Source organism: Phyllostomus hastatus, unplaced genomic scaffold (genome assembly GCF_019186645.2).
Source record: "Phyllostomus hastatus isolate PE091 unplaced genomic scaffold, TTU_PhHast_1.1 phas_scaffold_46, whole genome shotgun sequence".
Lineage (NCBI taxonomy): Eukaryota > Metazoa > Chordata > Mammalia > Chiroptera > Phyllostomidae > Phyllostomus > Phyllostomus hastatus.
The window spans coordinates 4,095,793-4,116,514 of record NW_025334032.1 but is presented as its reverse complement, the minus strand read 5'-3'; the positions used below and the strand labels follow the sequence as shown (position 1 = coordinate 4,116,514).

The following is a 20,722-nucleotide window of genomic DNA, read 5'->3' as shown; positions in this document are numbered from 1 at the left end:
TCTATTGCTTGTGTAACACAAAACCCCAAAGGTTTATCTCAAACTTGACCAGTTTTTTTGAATCTCAAAGAGCTTCCTTTAAGGTCATAAAAAAGCAAAACACTATCGTGTTAAAACAAGTTTTTAGTCACTTACAATAGACCTAAACTTGCAAGCAAAGTTCAAGTCATATTATCACATTATTATCAGGACTCAAATGCCTTCCTTAAAACAACAACAACAACACAAACAAAAGGCACAGAGAATCCTTTGAAAATGTTTTACTGATCCAAACAAAAAAACAAAGTGGAGATGATACAAAGGTTCTAGATTTTCACAATATTCTTACTTTGTCCCTAGTGTACCATGTTGCTTTCCCAATTTCCTAATAACTGGCCTTATGTTCTCTCTTTTATTCCAAAGCCATCGCTTGCCCTAAAATTCCAGTGTTAACTTAGGTTTCACAGGAAGAAAAGCCAAGAGGCCTGGAGCTCTGGTTTTCAAGGGTAACCTGCATATTTCAGAGTCTATGAATAACACCATGTAAGCTGTTGTGATCTTTCCCCTCAACCTTTGCATATTTCTTCCAATAGTTATAGTGTCTGTGCATGTGTGTGTATCCATGTATATCAGAAGGATAGAGAGAAACAGTTGAAAGGAAGTACAAAGCAACAAATGAAACTTACATGTGGTTATGGTGAAATTCCACAATTTTGTCTTCTAGTGCATCTTGCTGAGGTACGTACTTATTTTTTGCTAAGTGCTCTCTGTCCGATGCTTCATCAAAATCCCCAATCTCAGCTACAAAGAGACAGAAAGAAAAGCCAGCCAAATATGCTTAATATTCCACAATTTGTTATATTCCCAGTGGAATATCCCCCAACTAGCAAATCACAAGATAGATGACAACACAAGGCAATCCTGGCTGGTAGGTGGCATAAGGGCTAGATGCCAGAAGATGTGGACATGAGGACATATTTAACAATTGTTCCAATATAAAATCATGTTTCTTCTTCTCATCTCTAATAGCTGGAAAGAAAACTTCAGAATTATCCATCTTTAGCCATTCATGTTCCTGGTTTGTTTCTTTCCTCCCTACCCAACTAAGGGTAACTTCTGTTCTAGGTAGTAATTTGAGATGTGGTTTTTGACTTATGACTTCTAAATAAGACCCCAAATTTCAGAACTTCACAAAATCAACTTTGAAAGCCATATATATATATAATATATAACAATGATTGGTGCAAATTCTAAATGTTTTATCATGTACAGAAAAGACGATTGTAAATAGGTATATAGGTATGCAATCTGATTTGGGTAAAAAAAATTACCACTTATTAAATTTCTTGTAGTCCTTGTACCAGAAATGACTGGTTGGACTATAAATACTTATGAACTTTTTTTTTAAGGCTTTATTTATTTATTTTTTAGAGAATGAAGGGAGGGAGATAGAGAGAGAGAGAAACATCAATGTGCGGTTGCTGGGGGTCATGGCCTGCAACCCAGGCATGTACCCTGACTGGGAATCGAACCTGAGACACTTTGATTTGCAGCCCGCGCTCAATCCACTGAGCTACGCCAGCCAGGGCTAATACTTATGAACTTTAAAAAAAAAAGACTTCATTTATTTATTTTTTAGAGAGGGGGGAAGGGAAGGGGAGGGAGAGGGGGGAGAGAGGGGAGAGAGAGAGAGAGAGAGAGAGAGAGAGAGAGAGAGAGAGAGAGAGAAGCATCAATGTGTGGTTGCCTCTCATGTGCCCCTTACTGGGGACCTGGCCTGCAACCTAGGCATGTGCCCTGACTGGGAATTGAACCAGTGACCCTTTAGTTCGTAGGCTGGCACTCAATCCATTGAGCCACATCAGCCAGGGATGCTTATGAACTTTTTGTCTATAAGAAATAGGATGTATCTTTGTCTCATGTAACCTCAACATAATCCCCAAATTGTTGTAGTCGGGAAATTTAAATGGTAGAACTTCAAAACAATAATTGTACCTTGACAACAACAGTTTCAGCTCTGTTTATGCTGGTTTAATACCTCTGGGACAGCATGCCATTTTTGTTTATGTCATGTAGTCTGTGTTACAAGCTTTAAAAAAACGTAGTCTAATGACCAGAGCCCAGATGTCTTGAGTAAAAGCAAGTGAACTGTTGCTATGAAACCTACCTCCCATTTTGTCATGTGAAGCAGCTTGTCATACTTTAGCCAATGCCCCTCCAGGACTCCTGCAGGATATGGCTTACATGTAACCATAAATCTTACCCACTGACAATTATTTGCTCTACATAAAACAGTGCCAACTCATCTGGCACCAGCTGGAAGAATTAATCAATCACTTCCTTCGGCTATGACAGATCAGTAATGCAACCTCCTAATTGCCTTTTCTAGTCTAATTTTTCCTTCCCTAAATACAGTAAAATTGCCACTCTCCATCACAAAAAACAGTACAGAAGTTGGGGGGATCTCTTTAACCATAATGCCATCTTCATTGGTTGCCTTGATGATGGTGGTATTGACTTTTCATACCTTCTATCTGGCCTTGAGAAAGTACAGTTCATTTTCATTCTTCACGTAAGTTATGTTCTGTGAAGACCCCTTGAACATTAAATTAACAAATACCAGACCACTGTTCCTAAGAGAAATACAGGGTTAGGGTTCTGCAAGACTCTTGAAATGACATTTTTGTCAGTGGACCTTGTTTTATGTGTGTTTATGTTGAAAGACATATTTTATATATATTTTTAATTCATTAACATTGAACTTGTGGCCAACAGCACTATCACTCATGCCTGGAAAAAGCTTATCTGATATACATATTTATGTTCTCTGTAAGGCACATCACCGTCTTCCTGCACTTAGGAACACTAGGCAGCAATTCAACACGACACTTGGGGACCACTATATATAGGGGAATCACCAACAAAATGCACAAAAATGCAACAGTGTGGCACTAAAGAGACCGTGAAAACCACCCTTTTTTATGGTATGAGAGCTGAAACAGGAAGGCAAAGTACCACCTTTTTTGGCCTCAGCTGGGAACATAGGTGTGGGATGACTCAGATGTTCTACTATCTTGTATGGTAGACCACAAATGACCATAATGCACCACAAGTATTGGTTTGGGGGTTACAAATAACTTTTATAGAGTAGGTGAATTTGCAAATATAGACTATATAATATAATGAAGATTGACTGCATGTGGAGGCCTCATCTAAATCCTAACTTTTCGTGAGCTTTAAGCTTAGGCTTCTTATCACATATGGATTTTAAAACACACTCTTTTCCATAAGTCAATATAATAAAGGGGTTAAGAATTCCTATTTTTCCTTTGGCATCAGGGTCAATACACCTGTCTTTTTTTTTTTTCCTCCTGAGTTACTTTCCTTTCACTGTTCACCTAAAATTCAATGGTAATATATGACTATGGCATTCATTTTCCCCTCAGTGTTCTCTTCTTTGAAACATGGAAATAGGCTCCACCTTATTTATGGAGAGTTTGAAAGCTGACAAATATTCAAGAAATGATTTAATATTTTTAAATATCTTTATGCCAAGATATCTTATTAGCTTATGCATATACTAAATTCCATAGCAGTCTACTCACAGCAAAAAATAGGAGCAACAAGAATACCCCAAAATCTGTGATTTTACTAAATGAAATCTCATGAGGATATGCTCTCATGAGGATTTTACTAAATGAAATCTCATGAGGACAAACCTATTTGCTATGCATGATCTTTAGCATGGAGACACACACAACTTGAAAATGTAGCCCTGTCATGTTTCCAAGTTACCCAAGTGGAATTTTAATATCAGGGATATCTAGTGATTGATTCTTCATCAACTTGTCATACTTAATTGATTCACAGTAAATTAAAGAAAATTAAAAGTGAGAGAGAAACAAGTGAAAAAAATAGAGACTATCTGAAAGACAACTCCATGAGTTCAAGAAAGGAAGATTTTTTAAAAACTCAGATTGGATGTATAGATACATGTGAGATAAACATATAGCTCATTCAAGATAATTTTCCATCACTATTAATATAGCTTCTGCAAAGGGGAGATGAGTTGACCCCTTACACCTTACAAGTAATGTAAATAACAATCAATAATTTTGAATAAGACTACTCACAGAGGATTGAGCAATTCCTCCTCCCATGACTGAGAGCATGAGATGCTTAAAAATGCAGGAATGGGGCTTTAAAAGCATGAGAAGTTTATAAAATATCGTGTGTCTCATCTCTGAACAAATAGTATTCAAATAGCAAGCATACTTTTGAACCCATCTATTACATTTTCTCTGGAGAACTCAAGATTCTCAGGTAATTTTGAGCTTCTTGCTGGTGTGTAGGAAAGAGGGGCCAGTCAGACGGAGCACATGGTTTTCTGAGTGCTAGTTAGCCTCCATTTCCCATATGTGCAAGTGAGATTTACTGAGTTAACAGAGTTTAAAAATGAAGAAACATAAAAGGAGGAAACAGGCACAAAATTAAGTGGCATCAGGAATATTCGAGTAAATAAGTTTCTTTTTTGCTTATTAAAAAAGCCCAGGATCAGGAACATTTTATACATTTACTATCCAATAAAGAAGTTTCATTCATTTTAAAAATTTCCACTGTTTGGAAAGGGAGGTTTGCAGGTGAGTGAGATAGAGAAAGAAGAATATCTTTACTGAATACCTAACATGTATTGGGTATTTAATTTTCACACCCTCATGAAAAATTTTTTTTTTAAATTATATATATATTTTTTTAAGATTTTATTTATTTATTTTTAGAGAGGGAAGGGAGGGAGGGAGAGAGAGAGAGAGAGAGAGAGAGAGAGAGAGAGAGAGAAACATCAATGTGCGGTTGCTGGGGATTATGGCCTGCAACCCAGGAATGTACCCTGGCTGGGAATCGAACCTGGGACACTTTGGTTCCCAGCCCACACTCAATCCACTGAGCTACACCAGCCAGGGTGAAAAATTTTTATTATTTTCATGTTCCAAAATAAATAACAAGTAGGGGAAGGGGTGGATAACACGCCAGGGTCATCAATCAACTGATAGAAATGGGCTCTGCCTGATTCAAAGGTCTCCTCTCTCCACTATCATATGAAGAGAGAAGACCAAACACAACAGACAAAAGCTATGTAACTTTCTGTAACAAAGCTTCCTCACTTATAAAAATGGGGATAATAAGAGTACTGATCTCACAGAGTTGTTACAAGATTTAAATGGGATACACAGTGCTGACACTTAACAAAGGATACCTATTTTTGTTTTTGTTTTTTTCCCCTCACATCAAATTTTCAAATTGATATGAAAATATCTCTCTGCTAAGTTTGGTAGATATTCAATAATGCCCATATACAAAAAAAAAAAGGATAAGCGTGGTTTATAGAAACACTACCATATTAGACTAAGGTAATTTTTTGACTACTAGGAGTGACATTTCCTACATTACTTTGGGAAGTCTTCATATCTGGGAAGTTATCAAACAAGATGGGACTGATTATATGGAACTGCTTTGTATACATTGGAAATTTTAAAATGATAGTGTAATATTTTTTATGCTAGCACTTATACATGTTGATCTCTGTCTATATATATAACTACTTTCCCAAAACAGCATGTGTATATCCCACTTTAAGTAACTAAGTAACTTCTGCCTTGGCCAAGAGAAAAGAAATAAATGCTCAGGTGGATTGTCAGTAAGCCTTAGAATGAGCACAATCTAATTTATCCTTTGTCTAGGTTAAGAAAGTTAAAATATTTTATTTCAAACATCACTAGGATTTAGTCTAGCTAGAGAGCAAAATACAAGAAATGAAATCTTTGACAGTTTTATATCTATGGCTAATGAGCCATATTCAATGATAAGGGACAGAACAAATTTAGTCCACTTGGCCCCTGTCCCTCTAAGCTTCTCCTTTGAGACAACTGAGATGTCAACAGTTGCACTAGTCCTTGAAAAGGGTAGACAAACACCAGAACATAGAATTGCTGGGTCAATGTTTTGGTGATATGCATATTAAATAAAATTAGGAGTACTGTTTTCCACCCATAAACATTCATGCTAATAGCAAAAGAACACAAAGACATTAGTATTATTTTTATGAATGTGATTTTCCTTTCCAGTCAATCAGATCATTGTATTATTTCCAATGTGATTTCTAAAGAAAACCAACAGAACTTACATTGTACAATGTGTGAGATCAGGAGAGCAGCACTGGTGTCATTACACGTCAGCCTGCCCTGAGCCAGATCCTGCTTGACCTGCAGAGCAAACAGGTACCTGCGAACACAGAGATGGGCATCATAAACACAGAGATGGGCAGCATGTGAAGAGGGTGGGGCATGTCCCCATCTAAGTCTGATGTCAGGCTCACCCCTGGCAATCTGTCCACACTGTGAGCAACTAAAGAAATGTACATAAACCAAGGAAAAGAATGCCTGCAAGGTTGGGATGAGTTCCTGGTGCCACTGACTGCCATGCAGATACTCATAGCTTCCTGAAAGAACAGGGAGACATGTGCTGTAATCTTTATACACAATGAACAATATGTTTCATTTTATATAGAGAAATACAGTGATAAAAAACATAAGACTGTGACTTACCATCCTATATATTTTGGTAGAGCGAAGCAAACACTTAACAATTTTTCACAGATCAAATGTATTTAAAAATGGCTTTATGGCTCAGACAGTAACAATAGTTTGTTATGCTTATGAACAGCTTTGCCAACAGGTAACAGCAAGATAGGGGTGACTTTTTGTGGCACATTATTCACTTAGGTGCTGCCATACTATCAGCTCCCAGATGTATACGAATCAATTTATTTTAAAACTCTTTTCTTTACATTGTAGGAAAAAGCAAGTGAACATTTTTGGCAAAAGAGAAAAGATATTCATAAAACAAAGAAATTAAGGGAAAACATTCATTCATTGTTAAAATTGATTTGAAAATATCATATGGACATGGGCAACGGTGTGGCAATTGCCTGAGGGAGTAAAGGTGGGGGCTAGGTGGATGGGGGCAAAGGGGGAAAAATTGGACAACTGTAATAGCATAATCAGTAAAACATAATTAAAAAATGAGATATCAGTATGCACTCATAAACTTTTCTAAAGGTATTTACTAGGTTTGTCCACTACCTAGTAACAGTGTCATCTCAGAAGCAACCCTAAAGGGACTTCCAGCCAAGATGGAGGCATAGGTAGACACACTTTGCCTCCTCGCACAACCAAAAGAAGGACAACAACAATTTTGAAACAACAAAACAACCAGGACTGGCATGAAATTGAACTGTATAGAAGTCCGACAACCAAGGAGTTAAAGTAAATACATTCATCCAGACCAGTAGGAGGGGCAGGATTGGGCAGACAGGCAGAGAGGGGTCGCAGCAGCAGTGGCTGGCGACCCTGGGCACGCAAGGGAGCAGCGGGTGGACCCAGTGAGGTGGTGGATTGTGGAGGGGTGCGATGCACAAGGTGGCTGGCAGAACCAGGTGGTCCCACATTCATGCACAGATAAACCAGGTGAAACTGGGGAGCAAGACAGACCATGCAACTCAGGGTCCTGACTCGGGGAAGTAAAGCCTCAAAACACCGACTGAAAACACCTGTGGGGGTTGAGGTGCCGGGAGAGACTCCCAGCCTCACAGGAGAGTTCGTTGGAGAGACCCACAGGCTCCTAGAACATACACAAACCCACCCACATGGGAATCAGCACCAGAAAGGCCCGGTTTGGTTGTGGGAAGCAGGGGAAGTGACTGAAATCTGGCAGAGAGCAGAGCAAGCGCCATTGTTCCCTCTTGGACCCCTCCCCATGTACAACGTCACAACCCAGCAATTGGATTGCCCTGCCCTGGTGAACACCTAAGGCTCCGCCCCTCACCATGTAACAGGTGTGTCAAGACAAAAACAAATGGCCCAAATGAAAGAACAGATCAAAGTTCCAGAAAAAATACAACTAAGCGATGAAGAGATAGCCAACCTATCAGATGCACAGTTCAAAGCACTGGTGATCAGGATGCTCACAGAACTGGTTGAATTTGTTCGTAAATTAGATGAAAAAAATAAAAATTGGCTAAGGGAAATAAAGGAAAATGTACAGGGAATCAATAGTGATGGAAAGAAAACTGGGACTCAGATCAATGGAGTGGACCAGAAGGAAGAAAGAAACAACCAAACAGAAAAGAATGAAGAAATAAGAATTCAAAAAAATGTGGAGAGGCTGAGGAACCTCCAGGACATCTTGAAATGTTCCAACATTTGAATTATAGGGGTACCAGAAGGAGAAGAGGAAGAGCAACAAGTGGAAAAGTTACTTGAACAAATAATAAAGGAGAATTTCCCCAACTGGAAAAGGAAATAGACTTCCAGGAAGTCCAGGAAGCTCAGAGAATCCCAAAGAAGTTGGACCCAAGGAGGAACACACCAAGGCACATCATAATTACATTACCCAAGATTAAAATGAAGGAGAGAATCCTAGAAGCAGCAAGAGATAAGGAGGCAGTTACCTATAAAGGAGTTCCCATCAGACTGTCAGCTAATTTTTCCAAAGGGACCTTACAGGCAAGAAGGGGCTGGAAAGAAGTATTCCAACTCATGAAAGGCAAGGACTCACATCCCAGATTGCTCTATCCAGCACAGCTTTCATTTAGAATGGGAGGCCAGATAAAGTGCTTCCCAGATAAGGTCAACCTAAAGGAGTTCATCATCGCCAAGTCCTTACTATATGAAATGTTAAAGGGACTTATGTAAGAAAAAGAAGACAAAAAACATGTACACTAAAATGACAGCAAACTCACAATTATTAACAACCACACCTAAAAGAAAAACGAAAACAAACTGAGCAAACAACTAAACAGGAACAGAACCACAGAAATGGAGATCACATGGAGGTTTAGCAACAGGGGCATGGGAGGAGGAGGGAGGGGAAGGTACAGAGAATATGTAACATAGAAGGTAGGCAGAAAATACACAAGGGGAGGGCAAGAATAGTATGGGAAATGTAGAAGCTAAAGAACTTATGACACATGGACATGAACTAAAGGTGGGGGATGTGGGTGGGAGTGGGTGTGCAGGGTGGAGGGGAGTGAAGGGGGGAAAATGGGACAACTGTAATAACATAATCAGTAAAATATATTTTTTTTAAAAAGGAAGCAACCCTTAGTAACTAGATTCTGGCTGTCATCCAATTACCTACTGAAAGGACACAGAGGTGAGTCCTTGGAGAAATGGTGGATTCCAGGTGTATGGTAGGGAAAGGTGCAAAGTGAGCCTGGAGTATCTAGTTATGCTGAAAAGCAAGGCAGCTTCCAAAAATAAATGTATCAAAAGGGTGAAAGATACATATTGAAGGGACATTCATTGGCCAAAGTGACAACCATTTAGTAGCAACAAGAATAATTAAAGAGGAAACAAATGAAATTAATGAAAATTCAAAAGTTCAAATAATGATACTGAAGAAAAGAGTAAACAAAAAAGACCCTGAGTGTGTCACCAATTTGAGAAGACTATTAAAGCAATTCTTTATTTAAAAATTGATAACCCATGGCAAAAAAGTGGTCATGTAATCTGCCTCTTCGGTAGGAAGGGTGTTTCAGGATATACAGATAGTCCAAGTGGATGAGGCAAAGTTTTACCTTACAGAAGAATGCTAACTAATAATGTTAGCATTATTATTATTACTGACTCTGGCAAGGATTGTTAATTGGTGAAAAAACCATTTAGTAAATTGGATATTTGCATAGAGACAAAGTAACATGACCTTATTTCACAATGGGAAGATCAGAATGTCAACACCCTAATGATCATTCTTTGTGTCATTAATGATATAGGAAGGACAAAACATTACTTATGATGAATTCTAGTAAAAAATGTTTAACTTGTATCTGTCAAGTCTTTAGAACTAACAGTTTTCAGAAAACAGAGACTAAAGGAATAAGCTAAGAAGCCCAAGGAAGCAACCAGATAAATTCAAGAGGCAATATATTTTATAGTATAACTGGTCCATTTTCTATATGAAGAGGGTATATTGAGGAAAAAAATGAGGGACTCTGATAGACTAAAAGAGGTTCAAGGCCATGCAATGTGTGGTCCTTCAGTGAATTTCATTTTAGAATAAGCAGATATAAATGGCATTTGGGAAACAAATGGGGAAATTTGAGTGTGGCCAGGGTAATAGGTGAGATAAAAAAATACATATATGTGTATAGAAAAAAATCAGAAAGGATACCACATTCATGTGTTTATTAACAATGATAATCTCTGGACAACAGGAATATAGTATTTTTACGTTCTCATTCTTGTTTATCTGTACTTTCTAACTTTCCACACTGTACACTAATTGCTTTTGTAATAATGAGAAGTTATTTTTAATTAAAAAAGGCTTTAACAAGATCAACCACAGGTTTCCATTAAATGAGATAATACATGGAAGACACAGTGACTAAACCAAAAATATTAAATAAATGTTAGCAATTTTTTTAATAAAATAAAAACTAACCCTCTTTAAGTCATTTAGAAAGTTCCATTATTAAGAACTAAAAAATAAGGGGCAAATCTATAACCATCAAAAATAAAACAAAACCCCAAAATAAAACTAAATCACCTAGAGATCTACCAATTAATAGTTGATCTCTATCCAACCCCTGTAATATTTATTTCTGTTCTCAAGTTTCTCCCCACCTCCCTTCTCTTTCTCAGGGAAGCCAATGGGAAGAAAAGATGAGAATATGAAATAACAATTATCAACATATAATGTTATATGAGAAAAGGTAGTATAAACCATCTTTCTGCATTAGGTAGTGGCATTGTCTTTTGAATCCAAGACTTCTTAGAGCTACAGGCTTTAATTCTCAGTTATGTGGTTAATTTAAAAGTAAGTAGGAGAGCTTTGTGTTTCACAGATATTACATTCTGAGTATTTTACTATCTACCAGTTCAAACACAGGATCCTGTGTTCATAGGAATGGGTTCAGAGTCTGACAGGCTTTCGTGGCCTTTGGTGACAGTGTCCTGTGGGCTGTGAGATGGCAGCAGGTTCTGAAAGATCACACATTTAGCTGGAGGGCAAGTGCCATGTCGAAGACTGCAGGAAGAACTTGTCACCCTAATTATGCCAACTCTTTTTGTTCTAAGGTCAGTGTAATATGAGAAAGACCTTCTTGGGTACTGACTTCTCGATGATAGCCATAAGTTGAGCACACTGGCCACAAGGCTAACTTCAGAGATTCAGCAACACCTTTCACCCTATAAACTGAAACAATTCCAATCAAATTCACAAGAACTAAAGGCTAAGATGTACTCAGTAGGGACTAAATAAATTAAACTGGTAAACACAATGGAAATGTCCAAAGCACTCAAAAGGGAATTGAGTCTCCTTGGGTGGATGTGAGGAGGAGGCAATGATAGTGGTGGGACTCCTCAAGAAGGGCTTTCAGTTCTGGGGACCTCAAGAGTTGCAAATCACACCCATCTGATGCCTGATTTTACACATGTCTATTTTCATTTATTTCACGTGGGAGATCTGACTCTGTCTTTTCTTCCCCTGTATCATGTACAACTCCTCTGCCAGCCTAAGGAAACACACTTTAGCAGACCTTGCATATTAGCAAGTTGTGACAGGGTCTCTCACTTGTTTGAACACAGCTCAGCAGAAATTATGTCTGACTGATGATGGGACACCCATTAAGAAGTATGCCTAAACTCATTAGCATGACAAAAAGTGACTTAGGGCTCAGTAATAACACTGAAATTGAGAACAGGCTGACAGTGACCAGAGGGGAGAGGGAAGGGAATTTCAGGGGAAAGTGGGAAGGGTTTGCAGGAACAAGTATAAAGGACACATGGGCAAAAACAAGAGGAGGGGTGGAAATGGGAGGGAGGTGGGAAGGGCTGGGGGAATGGGCTGGAATGGGGGTAAAAGGCAAAAAACTGTACTTGAACAATAATTAAAATAAAATTAAAAAAAAAGAAAAAAAAAAGAAAGCCTGGTAACTTCTTTTCCAAAGATCTCTCCCTACCTTTTAAAACCTGCACCTAAGTCAGCTTTTCTCCTTCTAGACATTGTCAATAGGACAGAGTTCCACTGAAAGTGCAGTTCTATAAATAGGAATTGAGCTTCTTGTTTAACCAAGTAAAATTTAATCTTCCATCTATATAAATGGGAAGCCAAAAGCTATTCCCAGAGGCTCAAAGAACTAACCACAGGGCTACAGTCTGCCAAACTATAAAGTCTACAGGTCCATTTCTATCTGTCTCGCTCTTTTCTACACATCCCTTGCCTAAAGCACTGTCCACACAGACCTTGTCCAAACCCCTTCCTCCCTCACCATCTGCCATAGAAAAGTCCCTGGAATCTCAATGGTCACATCATTCAGTTTTTGCTCATGCAGGAATCTGAGAGTGTGGGAGTCAATACGTTGGATCTGGGAGGTCCTCTTCATGTCATACCTCATGACAAAGTAGAAAGCAATGGGGAGCTTCTAAATTTCATATCAATTTTATTCATCTTTGAGCCCAAAATTTTTCTCTCTTTAGGAAAGCTTTTTAAAATGTCAGTTAACACTAGGAGACAGAAAACAAAACCCTAAACTTGCTGCTTCCAGCTGAGCTTGTGTAATGTGAGGAAGTTTTATCAAGTCAGACAGAGCACCTGGCAAGATACCAGTCCCACTTGGCTTAAGGGGAACAAGTTGTATGGAATTTTATACCAAGGACCAGAATGGTAGAAAACTATAAACTTCTAAAGGCAATGAGTCATAAAAATTGAAAAGGTGCAAAACTCATTGCAAAGTAGAACAGGGAGAAAAAGTGGGAAAAGGGGGGTTTATAATGCCAATTTTCTAGGCAGCAGAGAGGCCCCAGTGCAATGCAGAAGGACAAAGCACATTGCTGACCCACAGCTGGACTTGCCTTTAGATTTGTTTCAATATTCTGAGCTTGGAGCAATGCATGTTCCCACAACAGAAAGGCTGGCTCCAGAAACTGAGACACAGTAGCCCTAATAATGACAACTCATGAAAACTTGTCAGCCCCTCTGTCTTGTGCAATTTGGTAGAGTAGCTCCAGCTGCCCCTCCTCTACTTAGGTGTTCTGGCAAACTGTATACAGTTCTCAGAAGGCTGATGGCTTCTGCAGTTCCTAGCCACCTCTAATTGCTTCAATGATTTCAGGATGGTGGGTGGGGGTAAACAAGGAGTAAAGACTCATTCAGAAAACACAAAGCCTTTGTCTCTCCCTGGAATCCACATTCAGGTGCCCAATGACCTTCCTGACACATCCACATAATGTGGAGTAGGTATCTCAAGTGCAGCCTTGCAGAAGCAAACTCCTGACTCTCTTCCCCTCCCCAATCCTCTACTTCTCTCCACCCATTACCATTTTAGTCATCACCACTACCACCCAGGCAATTGCTAAAGTCAAATCTAAACATCCCCTCTACTTCCCTCAGTCTCTATCACCCAAATGGATTGACCCCACTTCCAGCAAGAATTGCAAAAGCTACCACATGTCTCTATTCCCACTTCTACCATCTCCTCTATCTCCATCATCTTGGCCTGGATGACCAACATCGCTTTCTCACTGGCTTCCTTGTAGTCATCCTCCACCCAACATCCACACGGCAACTAGTCTTTAAATAGGACGTATATTTGGGCCTCTGTCCCACCTCACTGCACTTCACCCTCAGGGCCTATCATGCCAGTACTTTTATGATTGACCTGATACTTGCTCCTGCCTTGGGCACTGTCTACCTGGAAAACTCTCCCTCTGAAAATGACTGACAGATTCTCATCATTTCTTCAGAGGGCACCCTAGACTAAAGAGTTTAATTTAAAATTGTCACCCACCATCCTATTTCAATGACCTTAAGAGCCCTTACTATTATCTGATGTTTTTCTTCTCTATTTAATCATCTTGTCTATTACCAGGCTTGTTTTGTCACCAATATATTCCCAGTGCCTAGAATAATTCTTGCACACATTGTATATACTTCATAAATATTTGACTGAATGTCTTCAACCCTTCATTGATGACGGTCATCAACCCAAGACATTGGGCTCTATATCAGAAATGAGAGGATAAGAAAGATGTGATAGTCTTGGTCTTAAACAGAGTTTAAAAGGCATGTGTAGCAAGAATTTGGCTGGTCAGACTAGTGTGTTAAAGGGCACTTTTGAAAGGGAGGCATTTTATCTTCATGTGTTCCCACTGGGCTCTGATCTCTTTTAGAAAGCTGTGTGTCCTGCCACAAATTATGAAATATGTAGTGGTAGCAATGATGGGGACAATGATGGTGATGATGATGATAGTGATGGTGATGATGGTTATTATTCATGGTGTCCCTACTAGGTTCCGGCCATTATATGTAATAATGCTTACCCTCAAAACAACCATGTCCAACCCAGCCTTATACTCACACTGACACAGAGGAATTAATACAAGTGCAGAGGGAACAAGTAACTGGCTAGTCACAGAGCTATCAAAGGCATGACTGATGCCAAAGCCAGGCAAGACCTGATGCTTATGCTTCTTCTACTTGGCCAAGCTGCCAAAGAAACTGACCTACAGTTCATGTCCACTCACTCATGACAACAATGAAGAGAAACTCTTGAGTTAACAACTTAGTTTCACAGAAGAGATTCACTTTCCAAAACCATCTTGTGATGTGATAGATAAAGAGGGAAACTATGGCAGTAACCGGTTAAGTTCAGTCCACTTTGTATCACAGCCTCAAAGAAACGAGGCTTCATGGAAAACATGGTACTTTCTTACCCCCCATATTTATAAGCCTAACTGGAAGAGAGGGGGTTAAACTGTTCAGCACAGAGCTGATGCTAGGCAAGCAGACTTTGAGAAAATGTTAATCAAATTGATTTAGAACACCAATTTTCTCTTTTCCTTATCGTCTCTCCCATAGCAATAAATAGCCAAACCACTAACCTTGTGAGTTCTTCCTGGAGTTGTGTGTGGTCAGGTGGAAAGAATTTCACCACAAACCTAACAACAACGTGCTTTGGCCCTAAAGAAAAAAATAAAGCAGTTATTGATTTGTGTCTCAAAAGCAGTTAAAGAAAAATATTTTCTGGGGTATATTATACGCCAAATAATAAGTCTCATTCCAAGTTGCAAAGTGTACACCTAGCAACACATAAGTCACTAAATGACTAGTTAAGCTCGGTTACTAAATTGCACTTTTACATTGCAGGGAAACAGATGGCTCTTTTTTTTTAAACTGTGACAAAGATATTACAGAGATGTTAAACTTTTTCTCTGAAGACTTCAATTGTACTCAGATTTAAAAGGCATTTCTCTTCAAAAATTGCCTAATTAGCTGCTTTAGTGCAAGTATAAGTTTTACATAATTTTAAAAGGGGGTAATAAAAATGTAAATCCATCATGTAATTTATTATTTTTAACAATCTGTAAGTTACAGCAGCTAATGTATTTATTAAATATGTACCCAGCACCAATCTGCCAGGTACTTGCCTGAAGTCTGGAGAGAAACATCAACAAGCCAAGTCCCTGCCCCTGCCACAGTCAGCCAAAGTCTTTCAAGTGTCTCATAGCCATCTTGTTGATGAGTTTAGACAAAATTAGGAAGCAGATCTGGGAGGGAGTGGTCAGGGAGAAACTGAAGGAGATGGGTAAATTTTGTTTTCAGAATTAAAACAGAACAAATAGATTATAAAATAATAATTTGTAATCTGAATCAGAGTTTGATGTGTGAACTACATTATAAGGGCAATCTTATACGTTCTGCCATTTAGAGTGATAGCAATGAATTTATATGTTTTGTGAAATATAAGGCACTATAATGAAATCCCAATTTTAACAGTACATGTATAAAAGCAGAAAACGTCTTTTTGCTCTACCATTCACTATCACAAAAATAGATGGGTGTATCATAATTTCTATGCTAACACATTCAAGTTTACAAAATAAACAAAACTGATATATGATAAGGTGAAGATGTCACCAATATACACAAAATTAGGAGGAAGAAAACAAGACACACAAATACAGAAGCCAAGAGAAGCTGGACTTTTCCCTAATCATTCTAAAGATTAAAACCCTTGTATATCAACTCTGGGTTACAAAAGAACAATAGCAAAATGGAGAAGATGGGTAGGCCATGCTATTTCCTTTCAGTTATTTTTACAGAGAGGGGAATTAAATGAGGGTACTCAGATCCTTAGAGAACCTGAAGTTGAGTAGCTGCTAGCATTAAACACAAAATGACTGTTTTGTCACACATGGCTAGTTACACAGCACATGGGATGAAAAGGCGCACCTGGTGCTGACCCAATAGGGACAGACTCTCTTCGTCCGCATTTGCTAATATGCTAAGAGATTCTTTTCCACCATTAGCAGAGAGAGGGGAGGAAGGTCCAGTGCTGAGGCATGATAAGAAGGGAGAGAAAAAGCAAGTGTTCTCTTTCCTTCCTTTTCTCCTAGACTCTCCTTAATTTTTTTCCCAACACATGGCCTAAATGCAAGTCAGACTCACTTCAGTTCTGCCTGCCATTCAGTAATTCAGAAATACATACACACACATACATGCACCTTATTTTTCCAAATTTCACTTGCATTCTGATTTTACAGGTTTTGATGAGGCAGGACAGAAAATCTTACACCAATTTTATAAATAAATGCCTCTTCCTCCCCCCTTAAAAAGTGACAATAAACCTGGGCACAAACAAGCCAAGCTCAATTATTTTGGGGCTTAACAGCATGCTTTAGTTGTTAATCAAAATGATACCTGATTTCCCATGCAAGGTTTTGATTACCAAATTGTTATTTATTAAAACTGCAAAACATATATTTTAATGGTATGTGAATTAAAAGATGATGAAAGGCAATTATGATGTAAAAAAAAAGAACCTGTATCATTAAGTGTGCTTGATGACACAGGACAGACAACATCTAGATGAGGAAACTGTCTGGTTTTATATTTAATATCACTGTTAAACATATGGTATATACTTACTTCTAATCTGCTTGACAATAGGTTTTAACAGATCCAGCCACACCTATAAAGGAAAAAAAGGAGACACAAATTCTCAATAATAGTTTAACTAATTTGAAACTTATGTGGAGCTGTTTAAAATAAAATTTTGTGTAGTTGAAGTTGTACCTTTTTTCTCCAGAATTTTGTTATTTTATATCGTATACCACTTTTAAAGAACAGATTCAAATTTATTAACATTATCCCTAAGATCCAAAATTAAAATCTCTCCTAGACTCAGTTAACTAAGAATTTTTCTACTCTCATTTGTACTTTAGTCATAATTACCTAGTCAGCAAGTATTAATGTATGACTGCATGTCTGGCTACAAGCTGAGTGAAATACGCACGCTCCTTAATGAAACAAAATGCATGTATGTGTATGTATTGTATGTATAGACAGAATAGCTTTGAGGGATATGGAAAGTAAATGGTATTTATAGAATACCACCTTTGCACCAGGCACTATCCAGAAGCTATTTATTTATGGACAAGGCCAGAAGAATTCCTGTTACCCAGGAAAGAAATCTAAGAATTGGAGAGGTTCAATAACTTGTCCCAGTTCTCTCAACTCCAGAGCAAAAGAACCAGAACTGAAATAAGGCCTGCCTAATTTCAAAGTCCAGAATCTTTTCACACATACTTGCCTTAGCATGCAGTTTGAGCTGCAAAATTAGAGGGGGGGGGCAGATACCAGCTGCCCTTATTAATAAAGTATGTTAACCATTTTATCTCATTTTACAACGGTTTTCTTTAAACTCACCTTGAATTTGCAGCCATTTGAAAATGGTTCTACTGAAGCTCATATTTGCATATATGACAAAAACAAGGTTAATGTGCTTAATGTAAAAATGGTTTTATAAGTAAATGTGAAAAAGAGAACACAAAACTATACAAAGAACAACAGGTAATTGAGGAAGAAAAAATGACAATAGCTAAGGAGAAATGTTCAAATTCAGGAGTAATTTGCACTACAAATGTATGTTTAAATAACCATATACTATTTCCACCCATTAGATTTGCATCTATATATGCCTACATGTCTTGCATGCTTTATTTTATAATACCCAAGGGTGCATGGAATTGGCACTCTCTTACTCTATTGGTGGATGTATAAATTGGTACATTTCTGGAGGACTAATTTGGGAATAATTATCTAAAGCCAAAAAAGTATTCCTACACCCACTCTTTCACCCAGTCATTCAACTTTGGGTAATTAGACATTGATGCACAAAAATATTTATATATAAGGACTGTTAATAGCATTTCTTTTTTTAATATATTTTATTGATTATGCTATTACAGTTGTCCCATTTCCTGCCTTCACTCCCCTCCACCCTATACACCCTCTCCCACCCCCTTCCCCCCCTTCAGTTCATGTCCATGTGTCATACTTATAAGTTCTTTAGCTTCTACATTTCTCATACTATTCTTACCCTCCCCCTGTCTATTTTCCACCTACAATCTATCTACTTATTCTCTGTACTTTTTCCCCCTCTCTCCTCGTCCCACTCCCCTATTGCTAACCCTCCATGTGATCTCCATTTCTGTGGTTCTGTTCCTGTTCTAATTCTTTCCTTGGTTTGTTTTTGTTTTTGTTTTTTTGGGTATGGTTGTTAATAATTGTGAGTTTGCTGTCATTTTACTATACATGTGTTTTATCTTCTTTTTCTTAGATAAGTCCCTTTAACATTTCATAAAATAAGGGCTTGGTGATGATGAACCCCTTCAACTTGATCTTATCTGAGAAGCACTTTATCTGGCCTTCCATTCTAAATGAAAACTTTGCTGGATAGAGTAATCTGGGATACAGGTCCTTGTCTTTCATGAGTTGGAATACTTCTTTCCAGCCCCTTCTTGCCTGTAAGGTCTCTTTTGAGAAATCAGCTGACAGTCTGATGGGAACTCCTTTGTAGATTACTGTCTCCTTATCTCTTGCTTCTTCTAGGATTCTCTCCTTCATTTTTACCTTGGCTACTGTAATTATGATGTGCCTTGGTGTGTTTCTTCTTGGGTCCAATTTCTTTGGGATTCTCTGAGCTTCCTGGACTTCCTGGAAGTCTATTTCCTTTGCCAGAATGGGGAAGTTCTCCTTTATTATTTGTTTCAAGTAAGTTTTCAATCTGTTGCTCTACCTCTTCCCCTTCTGGTACCCCTATAATTCAGATGTTGGAACATTTAAAGATGTCCTGGAGGTTCTTAAGCTTCTCCTCATTTTTTTGAATTCTTATTTCTCCATTCTTTCCTGTTTGGTTGTTTCTTTCTTCCTTCTGGTCCACTCAATTGTTTTGAGTCCCGGTTTCCTTCCCATCATATTGGTTCCCTGTGCATTTTCCTTAATTTCTTTTACGGTAACCTGCATTTGTTCATCTAATTTGTGAGCAAAATCAACGAATTCTGTGAGCTTCCTGATCACCAGTGTTTTGAACTGTGCATCTGATAGGTTAGCTATCTCTTGGTCACTCAAAAGGATGAGTTCTGGGGCACTGATTTGTTCTTCTGTTTGAGCCATCTCTCTTTCTCTCTTTTTTTTGGTCTGGTAGCTCCTGTTAAGGTGAGGGGCGGAGCCTTAGGTGTTCACCAGGGCTGGGCACCCCAGTCGCTAGATTGTGACGTTGTATGTGAGGGCGGGGTTGAGAGGGAACAATGGTGGTAGCTCCGTTCTCCATGGGACCCCAGTCTCTTTTCGGGGATCCTGGGTTGCACACTCTGCCCTGCTCCACAATCGCAGCCTTACTGGGTCTGCCAGCTGCTGCTTGCATACTCAGGGTCCACCCACTGAGATCTTGCGAGCCCCAGATGCCTTATGCGCCCAACTCTCCCTGCTCTCCACGCTGTGACCCGTGCCTGGCTGTTTGTCTTCGCCCCTCCCACCGGTCTGGATGAACAGGTCTACTTCAACTTCTTGGTTGTCCAACTTCCATTCAGATAAATTTTCTGTCAGTTCTGGGTGTTATTCTGCCTCTAAATTGTTGTTGTTCCAATCTTGGTTGTGTGTGGAGGTACGGTGCGTCCACCTATGCCTCCATCTTGGCCAGAAGTCCTGTTAATAGCATTTCTATAACAGTAATTTATTTTCCCAATAAACTAAATAAATAAATAAATGGTCTACATCTATATAACATTACCATGCAGGAATTAAAAATTATGTTCTTGATAGATACTTATGAATGTAGGAAAATGTGTTTGGGAGGTTGCAAAATGAGTGATTTCTTGTCTTCTGCCTTTTTTGTTATCCAAATTACCTTAAATAAGCAATTTATTTCTCATAATGAAAAATTCTCATAATGAAAATAACTAAAAATTTTAATTCCTACCTATTCACATTAAACTTCCACATCACCTTTTCAAATATGTAAGAGTTTATAATAAAACTCTCATTTTTGTATTCTCCACCCTATATCACTATCCTGTAAGATAAAAATATATTGGCAACAGCTGATTTAGGATCACCTCTACTGTGGTGTTCAAAAATCTCAACCTTAAAATGAGAGAGATAATCATGTGAAACAGCAATTGTCATTGCAAGATGTATTATTTTCCTCCAAAGAATCCTAAAAGATGGATGAGGTGGCAAATGTATCTTCATTTGATAAGAAAGCAGATTCAGAGAACAGACACCCAAATTTGGAACTTAAATCCTATACTTCAAACTTATGTATTAATTCTACTAAATATTACTATGTCCCTATGCTTGGCTCTGGGAATCCAATGATGAGAAAACCAATCATGGTCCTTACTTT

At 38.4% G+C, this 20,722-nt stretch overlaps 1 protein-coding gene across 4 annotated transcripts in view; it reads right to left on the bottom strand.

Annotated features, from left to right (window-relative positions):
• FARP1 (FERM, ARH/RhoGEF and pleckstrin domain protein 1) overlaps positions 1 to 20,722 on the bottom strand; it is a 380,744-nt gene that overhangs the window by 87,021 nt on the left and 273,001 nt on the right. For all 4 annotated transcript variants that reach the window (XM_045821170.1, XM_045821167.1, XM_045821169.1 and 1 more), the window contains exons 4-7: positions 16,963 to 17,005; positions 14,916 to 14,994; positions 6,161 to 6,258; positions 666 to 780 (exon numbers count right to left, since the gene is read on the bottom strand). In XM_045821170.1, coding sequence (XP_045677126.1) covers positions 666 to 780; positions 6,161 to 6,258; positions 14,916 to 14,994; positions 16,963 to 17,005 — 335 coding nt within the window. The remainder of the gene's footprint in view (positions 1 to 665; positions 781 to 6,160; positions 6,259 to 14,915; positions 14,995 to 16,962; positions 17,006 to 20,722) is intronic.